Consider the following 17,025-nt stretch of genomic DNA (forward strand, 5'->3'; position numbering starts at 1 on the left):
CATTTTTCTCTGCAGCCTCGCCAGCACTTGTCATGAGTTAATTTGTTGATGATAGCCATTCTGACAGGTGTTAGGTGATACCTCATTGCCCTTTTGGTTTGCATCTCTCTGATGATTAGTAACTTTGAGCATTTTTTCATGTCTCTTGGCCATCTTTTAAATGTTTTTGAAGTATCAATGAGATACATAAGTACATATACCATATGGACAATCGGGTATGTGGAGTTCAGAAGAGAGCTCTAACCTGGAGAGAAATATTTAAGATCATTGGGTACATAAATGGTACTTGAAGCTATGTTTGTTGATGAACTCTACTCTATTAGGATGAATATAGCAGGAGAGGAGGTAATGGCTGAGATATCCTATGTCCTTCTTTTCTTTTTTAAAACTATTTCTATTGATTTCAGAGAGGAAGGGAGAGAGAGAGAGAGAGAGAGAGAGAGAGAGAGAGAGAGAGAGAGACATCAAAGAGAGAGAGAGATCAATGATGAGTGAGAATCATTGATTGGCTGCCTCCTGTACATCCCCTACTGAGGACTGGGCCTGCAACCTGGGCATGTGCCCTGACCGGGAATTGAATCGTGACCCCCAGTTCATAAGTTGATGCTCAACCACAGAGACATAATGCTGGGCCTTATAGTTGTCTTCTTTTCAGAAAGGAGTTACAACCTTTAAAAATATACAAGGAAATTGTTGCTCATGAGGCACAGGGGATTGGGACCTGGTGAAGCAAAGGGAAAAGGGCATAATGAAAGGGGAAAGAATCATCCTTATCAAATACTGCTGAGGGAGCAAGTCAAATAACTCAAAATTATCCTTTTATTCTTAGTGACAAAACATGAAGAGTGTGTTGTCTTCAGAAAGAAAAGCTAGTGGACTGAGGAAAAGATAAGCAACTCTTTTGAGGATTTTGGCTATGAATGGAGAACAGAGTTAGGGCTAAAAGTAGTTAAAGAGAATTGTGGGTTATAGAAAAGGATTCTCACTTCTTTCTCCCCAAGACAGGAGAGTCATAAGCAAGTTTCTGTTGATAGAAAGAGTCCAATAACATGGAAGATAGTAATATAAGAAAGAGATTTATGAAGTATTCTGGAAAAGTAGAAGGTGTCCAGGGTATGGATGGAGGAATTGAAAACTTCCCGCATTGAAACAGGAAGGAGAAATGATAGGTCCCACTACAGAAGGTTCATCCATTTGGGGGTGAGGAGTAGAGATCTGGCAGACTGATATTATCTCTTCTCTCAGTGAAGTAGGAAATAAGGTTATCAGCTTCAGGTGGGAGGGAAAAAAGAAGAAGGTTGGAAATCAGAGTAGAGTAGAGAATATTTGAAATTGTCTTTGCAGAGGGTAAGAAATGGAGCTAAGTGGAGAAATTCAGGGCTATATTGAGGACCCTTGAGGTTGGGAACCAAGCATTCAGAATGGTGCTAATCTGTCAAGGAGAGTTTTATACACTGACAGCAAATCATCCTTAATTTTACCTTACTTTTTGTTTGTTTTCAGCAATAAAGGAAAACTATGTGTCTTCTTTGAAATGGTGTTTTTGTGTGTTCCCTGGTTTGTAGTGCCCTCACATGGCGGATCCACATCATTCACTTGTGGTTGTTTCCATGTGGGTGCCTTTGGACAAGCTGAGAATTAAACATGTGCAATAATATATTGCTACTAATAAAAACAAGAAATCAATCATTGCTTTGACTAAAGCCAGTTGTAGATGCAAAGAAACTTCCTTTATAATTTAGTGAAATATTGGCTACTCACTGTTCTATTTTAACACAATTAAAATCATGTTGATATTTTGTTCAAGTACATAATGTGAAAACTTATAATTAAAATAAAGAGGGAGAAGGATTATGAATAGCAGCGACGTATTCTCTGGCATATTTATAATTGTGTCTAAATTTACATTGGTAAAGGTTGTTGTTTTCATAATTGCAACTGAATCCTCATGCTTTTTATTAAATATAAAAGAAAGTAATTTCATTATCTGATTACCAAATATTTTCTTAATGAGTTTTGTTATTTTTCAGGAAACTGAAGATCAGTGACTCTGTCTATAAAAGCAAAATAAGGGTAGAGTGAAACAAACTAGACATTTTTTATGAGTAATGTTATTTACAATTCAGGAAGTTAGAAAAGCAATTTATTGAGCATTTACTATATACAAACACATTAAGTGTAGTAGCTTTAACATATTTTAAATAATTAGATCTTCACAGAAATCCTGTAAAATAGTTATTTTTTCTTACTTTTATGGTGAAGTGAACCAAGGCTCAGAAAAATTAACAAGTAATTTGGCCACAGTTACAAATCAAAGAAATGCCAAAACTAATATCATCCATTTTCTCTTACTGTTCAGAATATTATAACCAATTATAGTATATTATATACTCCACTTAGAAATGATCTTATTAAAGACGTTCCACTAGAGCAGGGGTCCTCAAACTACGGCCCGCGGGCCACATGCAAATACAAATATTGTATTTGTTCCCGTTTTGTTTTTTTACTTCAAAATAAGATATGTGCAGTGTGCATAGGAATTTGTTCATAGTTTTTTTTAAACTATAGTTTGGCCCTCCAACAGTTTGAGGGACAGTGAACTGGCCCCCTGTTTAAAAAGTTTGAGGACCCCTGCACTAGAGTGACCCTTAGAATGGAGATACAATGCATTTAATTAATTACTTGGATTCTGAATTTTTTTGTCATGATTTACATACATTCTGATCATGCAGCAGTGGTTGAGTGAGTCGAGTCTGTCATTGAAAAAAGTTAAAATTGTTGAATTATTTGCTAATGAACCCATTGCTTTGCATTTAATCTTTTTAATTACTAAAAAGCACCAAAGTAGCCTCAAAATAGTTAATGACTTGGCTCGGCATGGCCTAGCTATGGGGTTGTTGAATGACAGAAATAGAAAGAACAAACTTCAATAATATAAGTATAAGGTCTTAAAAGTTCTAAACTTCATGGTAGTGAAAGACATGGTAATGCATGAAAGTGAGATTTTCCATTGAACTTTGTCTTCCTTGACGATACTCTACTTTATTCAATGTGCTCATTATGTGCACCATTCTTACCAACTGTGTATTTATGACAATGAGTAATCCTCCAGACTGGACAAAGAATGTGGAGTAAGTAGAAAATTAAATCTCTCTCTCAATGCTCTCATCCCTTTGTATTTCAAACTGTGCATTGAACAGCTTGAGACTTCAGCTTCCTTAAATCATACTGGTTCCTCCAATCATGTTAGTGACAATGACTCAAGTGCATTTCAAGCAATAAGTTCCTCTAGGACCAAGTTTGCAGTGGTGGTTCACTCTGTAGCTCAAATTATTGAACTGGTCTGACAGCCACTATTTGTAGCCCTTTATCTTCCTTGTGAGTCTCACACTTTTGAAGATCAGTGACCACTAATACCCAATAACAAATATTATACCTATATAATTACACCTAGTTTGTATATTCATTTTCTCATGGCTATTACCTTTCTATGTTTTATTAGTATATATTTCATGTACCTTAATAATGCATATTTTATTGAACACTAATGCTTCATTCATTTCTTGGATTATTACCTAATTGTTTCAATCAGACCAAATGCCAGTGTATTACATAATATCTTCATTCAGAATCTTATTATTTGGCTTTCAAATTGATGTAGCAAGTACAGTGTTCATTTAGTTATAATCAAAGAGAATGTCTTTCAAAATGTAATACTTTTTCCTGCCTTAAATCTTACCTACACTCTACATTTTAGGGAGACAGACATAGGCCCATATAGAAGCCTCAAATTTGTGTTGTGTAAGTCCCTCTTGAGATATGTACATGTAAATCACCTACTGTATCTTTAATGTGGGCGTGGCTATTTTTTCTCAGGTACACCTTTACAGGAATTTATACTTTTGAATCACTTGTAAAAATACTTGCAAGGGGCTTTTGTTTAGAAGATTTCACATTTCTACGGGACCCATGGAATTGGTTGGATTTCACAGTCATTACTTTTGCGTAAGTATTTTAGTACATTTTCCAAGCTGGAAGAATAAATCATTGATGGAAGCCTACACTGTATTTGTCCTTGGCGGCTTCCCTTGTCAGATCAAACATTTTTCATAGTTATCATGCAAATTCAGAATATTTTTCTTCCAATTAAATTATGTACTTTGGAGAAATTAAGGACTATCATATTAAATTATATGGTTTTGGTTTCAATTAACACTGTAAAATAGTAGTTTCCCAAGTAACAGAGATGATTGATGACAATGCCATTTTTCTCTTAATTGGGAAATCTAATGGCAACACTCATTGAAGTTGAAAAGGTCTTGATGTAAGACCAACATAGATTTAGTTTTCCCTAAATTCTGAATAACTCTGATTTAATTCTACAGGTATATAACAGAATTTGTAAACCTAGGCAATGTTTCAGCTCTTCGAACTTTCAGAGTCTTGAGAGCTTTGAAAACTATTTCTGTAATCCCAGGTAAGAAGAAACTGGTATAAGGTGGTAGGCCCCTTATATCTCCAACTGTTTCTTGTGTTTTGTCATTGTGTTTGTGTGTGAACTCCCTACTGCAGATATGTGACAGAGTTTGTGGACCTGGGTAATGTCTCAGCGTTGAGAACATTCAGAGTTCTCCGAGCACTGAAAACAATTTCAGTCATTCCAGGTGAGAGCTGGGTTAAACACCGAGGCTGAGTTTAGCTGCATTGGTGCATTGGCTGAGTTTAGCTGCATTTGTGCATAAGCCTTATTGCTTGTCACCTATTGCAAATACTGGTAAATCTGTAATAAAGCAAGAATCGCACATCATATTTTGGATGGACTTGATTCTTTGCTTTTACTAGTTGCTTTCTTTAAAACTGTTCTAAATCAGCCTTTGAGTTTAACAAGTTTTTGCATGAGGCATTTGCAGTAACAGGCTACATGGTCTGCACCCTATAGCATCAAGCTTTCCGCATAGAAGCTAAACTATGAGAAATTCGCACTGATGCAAATTGAACCACTGAGGTCAAAAACTGGTCATTTTCTTACCTGCAGACAAATGAAAGAGCAAGGGATAGCATGAGTGTTGCATGAGGCTGTTTTCAGATGTCTTCCTTTTTTAACCCATACTCAAGCTTATAGAATTTGCAAAAATATTACCTCATAATTCAGTCATTTAAAGGTTTATTACTACTTTATTCATATAGATTTTTTTTCAAAAATCACTAAGAGGTAAGGGAGTAAGACATCTGCAAATAAAAGCAAACTATTTACACAAGGTTAATGTTTAAGCATGAATAGCAAAATCATTTTTCTGCTCTAAGGAGTGTTTGGAAATACACTTTGGTTCATTTCCATTCAGTTTTCTAATGAACATAGAAGTTCTGCTTCCATTCATTTTCACCAGCTAGCAGGCTTTTTCATGAAAATGTTATTCAATCACAAACATTAACGTAATATTCTTGGCATTCTGCATGACATCTTTATTTTCCAGGACAAGCTCATGATGTTTTTGTCAGTCAAGTAGCTGTTAAATAGTACATTTAAATTTCCCCCTCTGATCTTATTCGCAGGCCTGAAGACCATCGTGGGGGCCCTGATCCAGTCGGTGAAGAAGCTCTCTGACGTCATGATCCTGACGGTGTTCTGTCTGAGCGTGTTTGCGCTGATCGGCCTGCAGCTGTTCATGGGCAACCTGCGGAATAAGTGCTTGCAGTGGCCCCCAGATAATTCTTCCTTTGAAATAAACACCACTTCCTTCTTTAATTATTCGTTGGATGGGAACGGTACCGCTTTCAACAGGACCGTGAGCACCTTTAATTGGGATGACTATATTGAGGATGAAAGTAAGCTATACTCTTTCATCCATGAAGTTGTTTAGTCATTTAATTATTAAAAAATTCACATAGTGGAAATGGCCTCAGTTTTTATGTGAACCAAATGACCAGATCAATCGGTACATGTGAGGCAGAAATTAGATATCTTTTTTCTTATCTGTCAATCAACATGGTAAAAGTTATCATTTGAATGTGTGTTATCCTTTCCTAAATCAGTGTTGAAAGCAATACTACATTAAGCTGTGTTTATTTGGTAGGCATGGATCAGAGGTTTTTAATCATCTTAAATAAATGAGTAGTTTGAATTAATGCTGAAATATAATTTCTTACCAATGAAACCATCCCCTCCATCATTTGGTTTTCAAGTCTCATCCTCTCCATGTACAATTAGCTAAATAATTTCCATTTATCCCTTGATTATTAAAACTCCACTGGCACACTAATTCTAAAACCTTTATGGCTTTTAGAACCATATGAAATGTTATCCCTTCTCACACTATATTAATATTTTAACATTAATAATATATTAATAATATTTTAATGTTCTTATGAAGATTATCATGGGGAGATTAAGATTCATTGGATAAATGAATAAATAAAACAAATTACTTTATTATTTGTCAGGTTTTCCATTTATTGATATAATAATAGCACAATGATAATCTTTGCACATAAATATTTCTTCTATCTCTAATTGTTTCCTTCAGGTGGATTTTCATTAATGGAATATTTTTGGTTCAAGAATATGACCAGATTAAGGTTATGGAGACATTGTCAAATTGCTCTTCAGAGAGATCAGACCACTCACTAATATTGTTATTACCATATTTAAAATCTTTTGATAGAAGGAAAAGTGTATCCTCTTGTTCCTAACTATTTATGCTGTAGAATTTAAAAGATACGTTTATTAGTATCATTAGTAAGTTACACATATTTTATATAATGTGAATTATCTTTTGATATTTTTTCCCATTATTCCATCAGGTGATAGTATATTTACAAAATTCATATGAACTCTTACTTTATCAAAAATATTAACATTTTTGGCAAATATATTATCCAGCTTCTTTTTCATCCTATTACTTGTTTTCGATGCCCAAGGGATTATGAATTTTTTGGCAATGGTGCCATTAAATTTTTAAATCCTTTTCTATATTTTAATTTAGAAAAAATTTTGATTTAGAGATAATAAAAATTCACTTAGATAGTCTACATGTAAAGCAGCCACCTCCATATTCTACATTAAAAAACCCTATATGTCCTTTATATCAGATTAATGGACTTGTTTATAAATCTTTAATCTTTAGAAATCTAGAATTAGTTTTTAATATATGTTGTGAGGTAAGGGTTAAGACTTTTTTTTTGTTTTGTTTGCAAAACAGTGACTCATATTTTCCTGCATAATATATTAGGATATTTCTTGAATACAGACTAAGTATTCCTAAAAACAATCATAATAAGTTTTTGTTAGGTATTTGTGTATGTGTGTGTGTTTTAATGTGTGCATGTGTGTGTTTATATGTAAATACATACATACTGCTGTTTATGTATGTGTATTTTTTTAGATCATCTTTGCAATTTATTAAAGTTATATGTAAGGTATTCCATAAGAATAAGAGCTAGATATATTTAGAAAATGTATATCTCCAGAGAAAGAAGTTTATTTTGGTCATTTGAAAGATAGTAATCAAGCCAAAATACAAAGTAAAACACTTATTTACAGTATCATAGAAAGAGCAAATGTCTAAGCCCACTTTTAAAAGGAAATTAACTTAAAATGGGTGGGAGAAAAATGTCTGTATCTATTTGGAGTCCAGGCTAAACGTATTTGTAAAGTAAAGTTTTATTTGCATGAAAACATTTAGAAGCAACAAAGCTTACCTCTCTCTCCTCCCCTCCCCCTTTTTTTTGGCCAAGAACACAGCCTTAATTTGGCAGCTCTTTTTGAAGTACCTCAAATAATTTGGGTTTATATTTAGAGTAAATTCTGATATGAGAATGTTAGCATAATTATTCCCTGCAAATTTTTTTAAAACAGATTTTTTAACATTTGTTTAATTTACAATGTTATATTTTGATCTATTTTAGTATTCAATTATTATTAAAATATTTTCATTGTCATATAATATTTATTATTTTATTTCTTTTGTTATAGTTGAAACATTGTAAGTTTTATTATCTAGGCAGAAGGACAGAAATGCTTTGAGGGCTTTTTAATGATTCTTTCTATTCCTCGCTCTTTAAATAGGTCACTTTTATTTCTTGGAAGGACAAAATGATGCTCTGCTTTGTGGCAACAGCTCAGATGCGGGGTAAGTGATATTTCATATTGAGTTTCCGTCCACCTGCTCTATCCACCTCAATCATCTGCCACCTCCCACCCACCTTGCCCTGTTCTCTCCTCATTCGAAACTCGCCATAAATTCAACTTCACACTGACTCTCAAAATAGCTGGGATAAGTGTAGATTCTCACTTCTTTCACACACTCATATGCAGCAATTATTTTCCCATACTAGATAGCAGGTGATCTTCCAAATTAGTTTGATGAAAAATAGAAAAGCAGTTAATAGAAGCTTACTAGAATTTAAAAGTATGCACTTTTATAAGTGTGATATTTTATCTACTATGCTAATATGGTCTCCATGACTTAAAGGGTACAATATCTGAAGATAAAGTCATTACCTGAGGCATAGTGAGTGTATGTCCCAGATTATTTTAGCAAAGTGGTGAAGAGCATAGACTGGAGAGTTTGCATGGATTCAAACCCTGACTCTAACATATAAAGGCACTTCTCCTTGCCTTATAGTTTCCTTAGGTAATAAAGGGGTATAATAGGAGGATGACTGTAAAGAATTAAATGGGTTAGTGAATGTACAGCTACTATCGCACTCAATAAGAACTTTTCATTGTTCTTTCTACGGAACGTGACATTGTGGACATTAGTAACTGATACCTGTAGCAAAATTCTCAATGGTTGCAGGCTTTGCGTTTGACTCACATGATAAAGATTGCACTGCCTTTATTTTCAGATCCCAGGGATCAGTAGAACAGACTGCCTTGAATTCCTTGTCTGTACTGCACTGAATGCTATACATACAATATCCTATTCAATGCCTGTCCATCTGTAAGGCAGGTTCTCTCATTAGGCCCATCTTACATATGAAGTGCCCAAAGCTGAGCCAGGTTAGGAAACCTGCCCCAGATCATGCTTCCCAGAAACATCAGGCATGAAGAGCCCAGGTCAGCTTGATCATCAAGGTCATGTGAGTCATATGACACCTTCGCTATGCAGAGCCATTTCCTCCTTTCAACCTCTCCCCATGAACCTTTTCTTCACCCCTTTTCTCACACACACATTTCTGCCTCTAGATATTTTCAGTGAGTGTTTATTTTTTCTCTGTAGACTTATTTTTCTCTTTATGTCCACAAGTCCCCAGAGATATTAATCATAACACGACTGCTTTTATAAATGGAGATGTGATAAATATAACAATGGCAATGGTGAATCACATAGGAATTCACAAATAAACTTAGCAGATTCTGTTATTATGTAAATCAGTCCAAGGGTGCTGAGTGCAGTGCTGGGTAAAGCGAGAGAAATCTGCTTTCCTTCGTGTTGTATAAAGTAGGCATTGGCATCTGTCAATCCAGAAAGACAGCCAGCAGACTTGCAGCTACTGACTTCCTCTCTTCGCTTGAACCTAATTTCAGCCAGTGCCCGGAAGGATATATCTGTGTGAAGGCTGGTCGCAACCCCAACTATGGCTACACGAGCTTTGACACCTTTAGCTGGGCCTTCCTGTCCTTATTTCGTCTTATGACACAAGACTTCTGGGAAAACCTTTATCAACTGGTGAGAACAGAAACAAACGAATCTTCTGAGAAGCCTGAAATACTCAGATCAGAACTGCTGTAGAATACTTTATTACGTAGAGTGTGAGCTCGTAACATCCCCTATCATGTTTAATAAAATATCTCTTCCATTTTGTAGACACTGCGTGCTGCTGGGAAAACATACATGATCTTTTTTGTGCTGGTCATCTTCTTGGGCTCCTTCTACCTGATCAATCTGATCCTGGCTGTGGTGGCCATGGCCTATGAGGAGCAGAATCAGGCGACCATGGAAGAGGCGGAGCAGAAAGAGGCTGAGTTTCAGCAGATGCTCGAACAGCTAAGGAAACAGCAAGAAGAAGCTCAGGTATAGTTAGCAAACATTGAGCTCTTTGGTGTTTGTGAATCTCCATTCTCTATCCCAACCAGTGCAGTCAAGTGGCATGAAGTGAAGAGAAACAAAATCAGCAGTGGTTACATTGATATTTGAAACATGTCATGTGCGCTTGGTAAGTGCTAGAAGCCTCTTTGGTTATTAGGAGATTATCATTTTATTTTGAAAATTGCTGTCAATACTAATGGCATCTAAACGTGGAGATTTATAGTTGCTTTATTGACATTTTTCTCTCCCTTGTGACCCCTCATCTGTTCAAACTCACTAAGTAATTAGACTAACATGCCTTCAACCAAAGTCTTTCCTTAAGCTTCTGAAGAGGAATTCAGTTATAGCTGCTTCTGCATTAGTGTCACTAAACATGGGAAAGGTCAAGAAACCGGAGTCAAACTGGGAAGATTATTTTCTAGAGTCTGCAAAGACAGATACCTATTTAATATTTATTTTCCATTTGAAGAGTATTTAAATGCAAGTTTGTGGACTGCATAAGGGAAACACTGCTGTGTGAACATAGTAAATCGCTACATCCTCTGCCTTCTCCCCGTAAATCTTTTAATTTGTACTTGATCAAGCTTCCAAACAAGGCAAGAATTTCCCTAATTATATTTGCTTGACTTAATGACATTAACTAATTTAATTGCCTATTTTTGGCTTTTCTTGGATCTTGAGTATAGTTCTCTTTTAACACTGAATACAGAATAAAGGTGAGATAAATAAAAACATACTGGGGTAGCAGCAACAACAATGAACATTGTATCTTTCCAGAAACTATGCTATTGTAATTTATAAATTCATTCAGATGACATGACCTGGGATTTCCTTGTATATAATCTGTAATATGTTTTTGTTGTGCATTTCTTAGTGCAATATTTAATTTAAGTCAAAGAGGGGAGGAGTTCATTAAAATAAAACAATACAATACTTGACTGAATTAAATTCAGTGATTTAGACTGGCATTAAAAGTCGTCAAACGAAAGTGTGATGAATCAGGTTAAAACAGGAAACTTTAATTCTTAAAATCGTTGCTTCTTAAGATACTATTAAAATCAGAGAAAATATTGTTATGGCATGCACGTGTCTTGTTCATATTATTAGAGAATCAGAAAGTATAATATGAGGTTTTCATCAGTCACATGTTTCATCTTCCACGGGTCTGTTCATTTTAATTCTTTAATTGGTTTAATGGCAATATATTATTTTACAAAATATGTACCAGAATGATACGAAAGGTAAGTTAAACAGTAACATGGAGAGATTTTCCCCAAAGTTTGTATGCAACTAACATGTACTCTGTGCCCTTCTAGGCAGCAGCTGCAGCAACATCTGCTGAATCCAGAGACTTCAGTGGAGCGGGCGGGTTAGGAGTTTTCTCAGAGAGTTCTTCAGTAGCATCCAAGTTGAGCTCCAAGAGTGAAAAAGAGCTGAAAAACAGAAGGAAGAAGAAGAAACAGAAAGAACAATCTGGAGAAGAAGAGAAGGAAGACAGAGTCTGCAAGTCTGAATCGGAAGACAGCATCAGAAGAAAAGGCTTCCGTTTTTCCTTAGAAGGAAGCAGGCTGACATATGAAAAGAGGTTTTCTTCTCCACACCAGGTAAAAATATTAGATGACATAAACTGCATTTTCATTACAAACAATCTTGTAAAAATATGCCAGGGTTTGGCAGAGATAAAACTGCCTCCCCCACCGCCCCCACCTTGGATAGCACAAGGCTTTCAGAATGGTCATGATCCTCAAGTGTTGTGATTATGACCTCAGACAATTTGTGAATTTTATGACTGTTGATATAAGAAATGTTCAAACCAGCAGAGAATTTTTTTTATAAGAGTTTATTTGAGCCAAACGGAGGACACAGGGGGGGAAGCAAGATCTCACATGCTCCTGAGAATCACAGTTTTGCAATTTCTCTTATGCATTTGAATTGAAGAGGGACTGTAAGGGAGATCACATGAAGGTGGGAGAAAGCAAGGTGGGGGATCAGATTATTGGGAAGAGGGGGCCGAAGGGAGCCATTTCAAAAGTGTGTTAACCTAAATGCACAGAAACAATGCACGGGGCTTGCTTAAGGCAAAGACACACCTTTTATCAAAGCAGTTATTTCCATGGGGTGTGACTACGCACCATGACCTGCCCTGTTAGGAATTTATGACCAGACCGTCCTGTGAGATTCCTTTCCATAGAGTCCCTTTTTCTTCCACAAAAATTTTGGATCCCAGGAAAGCATTTTTAGAGCATAGATTCCACTGGGCATGAGAAGGCTTGTAGTTTTGAGGTTTCATTAAAGACTCAAACATCTTGTGGCAACTTTCCACATGAATTATCAGCAGATGTTTCCCAATCTCTTCTTAGCTACTGGGCCTGAGCTCAATGAGACGTGGGTTTTCTGAGTGGAAGGTTCCCAGTGGTGAATTGGGGATTCTCTCAGACCATCTGTGCAGTTGTTTCCATCCACGTGCAAACTTCATTTGAAGAGTGGATTTTTTTTCCAGTTACAGTTCACATACAATATTATATTAATTTCAGGTATACAACCCTGTGATTAGACATTTATATAACTTAGAAACCAGTCACCGGATAAAAAAATCTAGTACCCCTCTGACACCATACATATTTATTGTAAAATTATTGACTATATTCTTTATTCTGAACTTTACATTCCCGTAACTATTCTGTAATTACCAATCTGTACCTCTTAATCCCTTGCCCTTTTCCACCCATCCTCTCAATCCCCATCCTTCCTGGCAACCGTCAAAACATTCTCTATACCTATGAGTCTGTTTTTGTTCTGCTCTTTCATGTATTTTGTTTTTTAGATCCCACATGTCAGTGAAATAACCTGGCATTTGTCTTCCTCCTTTCTGCAAATTTTGCTCACAGATATAACATTTTTCAGTACTGTCTTCTCCATATCTCAGTCCAGGTTCTTCCAATATAGTGGCAAGATGCCTCCTGCAGCTCTACACGTATAATCAATACTAGAGGCCTGATGCACAAAATTCGTGCAAGGGGCTCGGCCCTCACAGCCCCAGCTTTGACCGGAAGGACGTTCTGGAAGGTCATTCGGCTGTCTGGTCTAATTAGCATATTATGCTGTTATTATTATAGATTTTTACCAACCCTAATTTAAAATGCACCTCTTGTCCAACAATTATAACAGAAAGAGGTGGCTGTCAATGGACCATCTTTAATCCATTCTCTACGTCCGGGGGTACAGAATATACCCATTGGCTATGCCTGGGTTACGGTTTTTCCTGAGGCTTATTTTCAAGGATAATCAGAATACTGACAACAGAAGAAGAAGAAATAGATATTGGACAAGCAAAAATAAATGTTCACTACAAGAAAATTATAAAAGTACACTAGAAATAAACAGGAAGTGATTCATTGCACTCAATGCCGCTGAGCTAAACAATCAAGGTAAACTGCACAGTGGCAGAGACAATGTAGGCACTTAGAACATTGTTAAATGACAGTGACCAGATACCTAGTGAAAACCACGTTTTTGTAAATATGGTGCTCTTCAGCTTTCTTAAGAAGAGTAAAAATCAGGGAATGAGTCACACAGTTCTTTTAGCTTGATTTGTTTAATCTTATTCATGAAGACATTATAAAATATGCAAAGAGCAGGGAAGAAGCATCTTCTTGTGCTATAATTAAACAGACCTACTAGCATGAATTTTATTTTCCTCTGTGGTGAGAGCTGCCTCGGGGTGTGGTCACTAGTGAGCCCTTATTTTTGGCTTCGAAGGATCTAAAAGTAGGTGTGTATTTAGTTGTTTTCCATTGGATTATTAAATCAGATGAGCTTCTAGAGCAGTGGTTCTCAACCTTCTGGCCCTTTAAATACAGTTCCTCATGTTGTGACCCAACCATAAAATTATTTTCGTTGCTACTTCATAACTGTAATGTTGCTACTGTTATGAATCGTAATGTAAATATCTGACATGCAGGATGGTCTTAGGTGATCCCTGTGAAAGGGTCGTTCGACCGCCAAAGGGGTCTCGCCTGACAGGTTGAGAACCGCTGTTCTAGAGAGAAGTCTAGCAAAAATTTCATTTTTGGGTGCCAATTTTGGGACTAAACAATGTTGAGGGGTACTTGTGACTATCTTAAGGCATGGATAAAGTTAAAAAAAAAAAGGCAGAAAATGAAAAAGGAAGGAAGGGAGAAAAGGGAAAGAAAAATTAAAGAGGCGAACCTAATAGAGAGTTCCAGACCCCCAGCAAATACGGCAGGAGCCTTTGGTTCCCCCTGTCTAAGGACTTATCTGTATGGAGGTCAACAATTCTGAAACAAGGAGCCCAGTCTCATATTGCTCAGGATGCCAGCTTCTACTTCTGTTCATCTGTTTTCTGTTTCCCCTCTTGTTGTCCATAGTCTTTACTGAGCATCCGTGGCTCCCTTTTCTCCCCAAGACGCAACAGTAGAGCAAGCCTTTTCAGCTTCAGAGGCCGAGCAAAGGATATTGGCTCCGAAAATGACTTTGCTGATGACGAGCACAGCACGTTTGAAGACAATGACAGCAGAAGAGACTCTCTGTTCGTACCGCACAGACATGGAGAGCGGCGCCACAGCAACGTCAGCCAGGCCAGCCGTGCCTCCAGGGTGCTCCCCATTCTGCCCATGAATGGGAAGATGCACAGCGCAGTTGATTGCAACGGAGTGGTCTCCCTAGTGGGGGGCCCTTCAGCTCTCACGTCTCCTGCTGGACAACTCCTGCCAGAGGTGAGGCCCATGAAAACGTATTTGTTGGGAAGGGAGTAGGCTAGAGGATTTCGATATATACACACACACACAAACACACACACACATACACACACACACATATATTTACACTAATAAAAGAGAAAAATGGTAATTGGCGTACGACGCTACCCTTTTCATTGGCTAATCAGGGCTATATGCAAATTAACTGCCAACTAAGATGGCAGTTAACTGACAACAAAGATGGCGGTTAATTTGTATATGTAGGCACAATGCAGAGAGGTGAAAGGGAAAGCAGGAAGAAGCCCCCTGCCACTGACAGTGATTGGAAACCCAAGGGGGAGCTAAGACCTGGGGGGCAGGGCACAGGCGGAGAATCAGGCGCCTTTGCCACCCTGGCCTCCCATGCCTAACGCCTTGGCCAGAGGCGTTAGGCCTGGGCAGGGGTAGAGTGGGAGATTGTGGGGAGGTGGGGGTCCTCTGCCCAGGCCTAATGACTTGGCCAGAGGCCTTAGGCCTGGGCAGGGGCGGAGCCTGAAACTGCGGGGAGCTGGGGGTGCCCTGCCCAGGCCTGACACCTCTGCCGTTTGGTCAATTTGCATATTAGCCTTTTATTATATAGGATAAGCATTTTACAGTGGAATTCACATTTTAAGGAAACTATTATTGATACATATTAGGGAAACTTAAAAAATTTTTTTACACTAAATCACATGAATATATGTCTATAAAGATCTAATAACTCAATCTGAGAGTAATTCAAGGAACCATATGTTTCGGTCTGAAGTTCTAGGTGGAATTAAATACGAAAAAGGTATCTATTCAATTGTATACATGGTTCTTCCAGCCCAAAGCTCCAAAATGGAGGAATTAGAAATGTCCATTTTGATAACAAACCCAGGCATTCCTTAAAACTGAGACTCTGATGGGCTTTCAAACACTTTCCAGGAATGGTGATTCAGCAATGTCTTAATGAGCTGTTGACATCTGAGAAAGCATGGTGAATAGTTAGTTAGGCAGCAAAAGTGATGGGAATGCTTTAATTTTGCTGCCCTTAAGAATAATATTTTCATCTAAAATTTTATTTTTAGGGGACAACTACTGAAACAGAAATAAGGAAGAGACGGTCCAGTTCTTATCACGTTTCCATGGATTTTTTGGAAGATCCTACAGCAAGGCAAAGAGCAATGAGTTTAGCAAGTATTTTGACCAACACCATGGAAGGTATGTCAAAAGTCTTACAGCATAGCTACTTGGTGGTGCTTTGTTAATGATGAAAAAAAATAAGTCCATAAATTCCAAGAAAATTCTTTCTGACTTAATACCACATCATCATTATGTCTTTTACTACACATATATTCCGCCATCTATTATAGATTTTTATATTTAGCCTCCAGGAAGCTACTGCAAACTCAAGGTATACTTAGAATACTACTTTCATAGAATAAATACGGAATCATTGAAATGTGTTGTGCGCATGACACCGAAAGGAGTGTAATGATAAATGCTTATTTTTAGAATGATGCTAATCCGTTTGAAATGCATTAACTGCTTGAGAAACAGGTTATAAAATCCTCTGATTTAACCAGAAATGTAAATGAAAACTGTAAATCAGGGTTTGATATAAATCCCTTTGAAGCAAAGTTTTCAAATTTTTATAAATCTACTTTTGCCTCTCTCTGACCAGAGTACTATATTAGCCTTCTCTGCAGATTATGTCTGAGTAGTTAACATATTGTTTAGAAATCTGGTTCTGACGAAGCCAAAGTAAAGATTTTGGGGACAACTTGATCTGTGACCAGGTCTTGGTTCTGCCATGTATTAAGTGTGTTAGCTTATGACTCTAACCTTTAGTTTCTTCATCAATAAAATGTGGATAATGATGTTTAGTCATAAGGTTGTTATAAGGATTAAACGGGGCATCATATATGAAGCACCTATGTACCTGGCATGTAGAAGTCAGTCAATAAATATTATTATTATTCATTGTTTTGTTTTTGTTGTTTTTGTTCATTTACAAGTTTGTGCGTTTCTATACTGTAAATGAACTGGAATATCTACTTCAAGTATTTGGAAAATACTTTCATATAAAATATATTCTATCCTCTTCCCTTATCCCCCTTTCCCCTTTTCTCCTTTTCTCTTTTATAATCCAGCCCTTTCCACCCTCCCCAGATGTATGTGTGTGTGTGTGTGTGTGAGTGTGTGTGTGTGTGTGTGTGTGTGAGTGTGTGTGTGTGTGTGTGTGTGTGTGTGTGTGTGTGTGGAAAGGGAAAAAC

At 37.0% G+C, this 17,025-nt stretch overlaps 1 protein-coding gene across 6 annotated transcripts in view; it reads left to right on the forward strand.

The window, feature by feature from the left end:
* Positions 1–17,025, forward strand: part of LOC102768064 (sodium channel protein type 2 subunit alpha) — a 121,567-nt gene that overhangs the window by 40,765 nt on the left and 63,777 nt on the right. For 5 of the 6 annotated variants that reach the window (XM_006766504.1, XM_006766508.2, XM_006766503.2 and 2 more), the window contains exons 4-13: positions 3,042–3,131; positions 3,877–4,005; positions 4,573–4,664; positions 5,554–5,826; positions 8,066–8,129; positions 9,530–9,671; positions 9,810–10,016; positions 11,348–11,635; positions 14,420–14,767; positions 15,838–15,970. In XM_006766504.1, coding sequence (XP_006766567.1) covers positions 3,042–3,131; positions 3,877–4,005; positions 4,573–4,664; positions 5,554–5,826; positions 8,066–8,129; positions 9,530–9,671; positions 9,810–10,016; positions 11,348–11,635; positions 14,420–14,767; positions 15,838–15,970 — 1,766 coding nt within the window. Of the gene's footprint in view, positions 1–3,041; positions 3,132–3,876; positions 4,006–4,385; positions 4,478–4,572; positions 4,665–5,553; positions 5,827–8,065; positions 8,130–9,529; positions 9,672–9,809; positions 10,017–11,347; positions 11,636–14,419; positions 14,768–15,837; positions 15,971–17,025 lie in introns of all 6 variants that reach the window. The other variant, XM_006766505.2, reaches the window with a different exon arrangement.

Source organism: Myotis davidii, unplaced genomic scaffold, assembly GCF_000327345.1.
Source record: "Myotis davidii unplaced genomic scaffold, ASM32734v1 scaffold59, whole genome shotgun sequence".
Taxonomy (NCBI): domain Eukaryota; kingdom Metazoa; phylum Chordata; class Mammalia; order Chiroptera; family Vespertilionidae; genus Myotis; species Myotis davidii.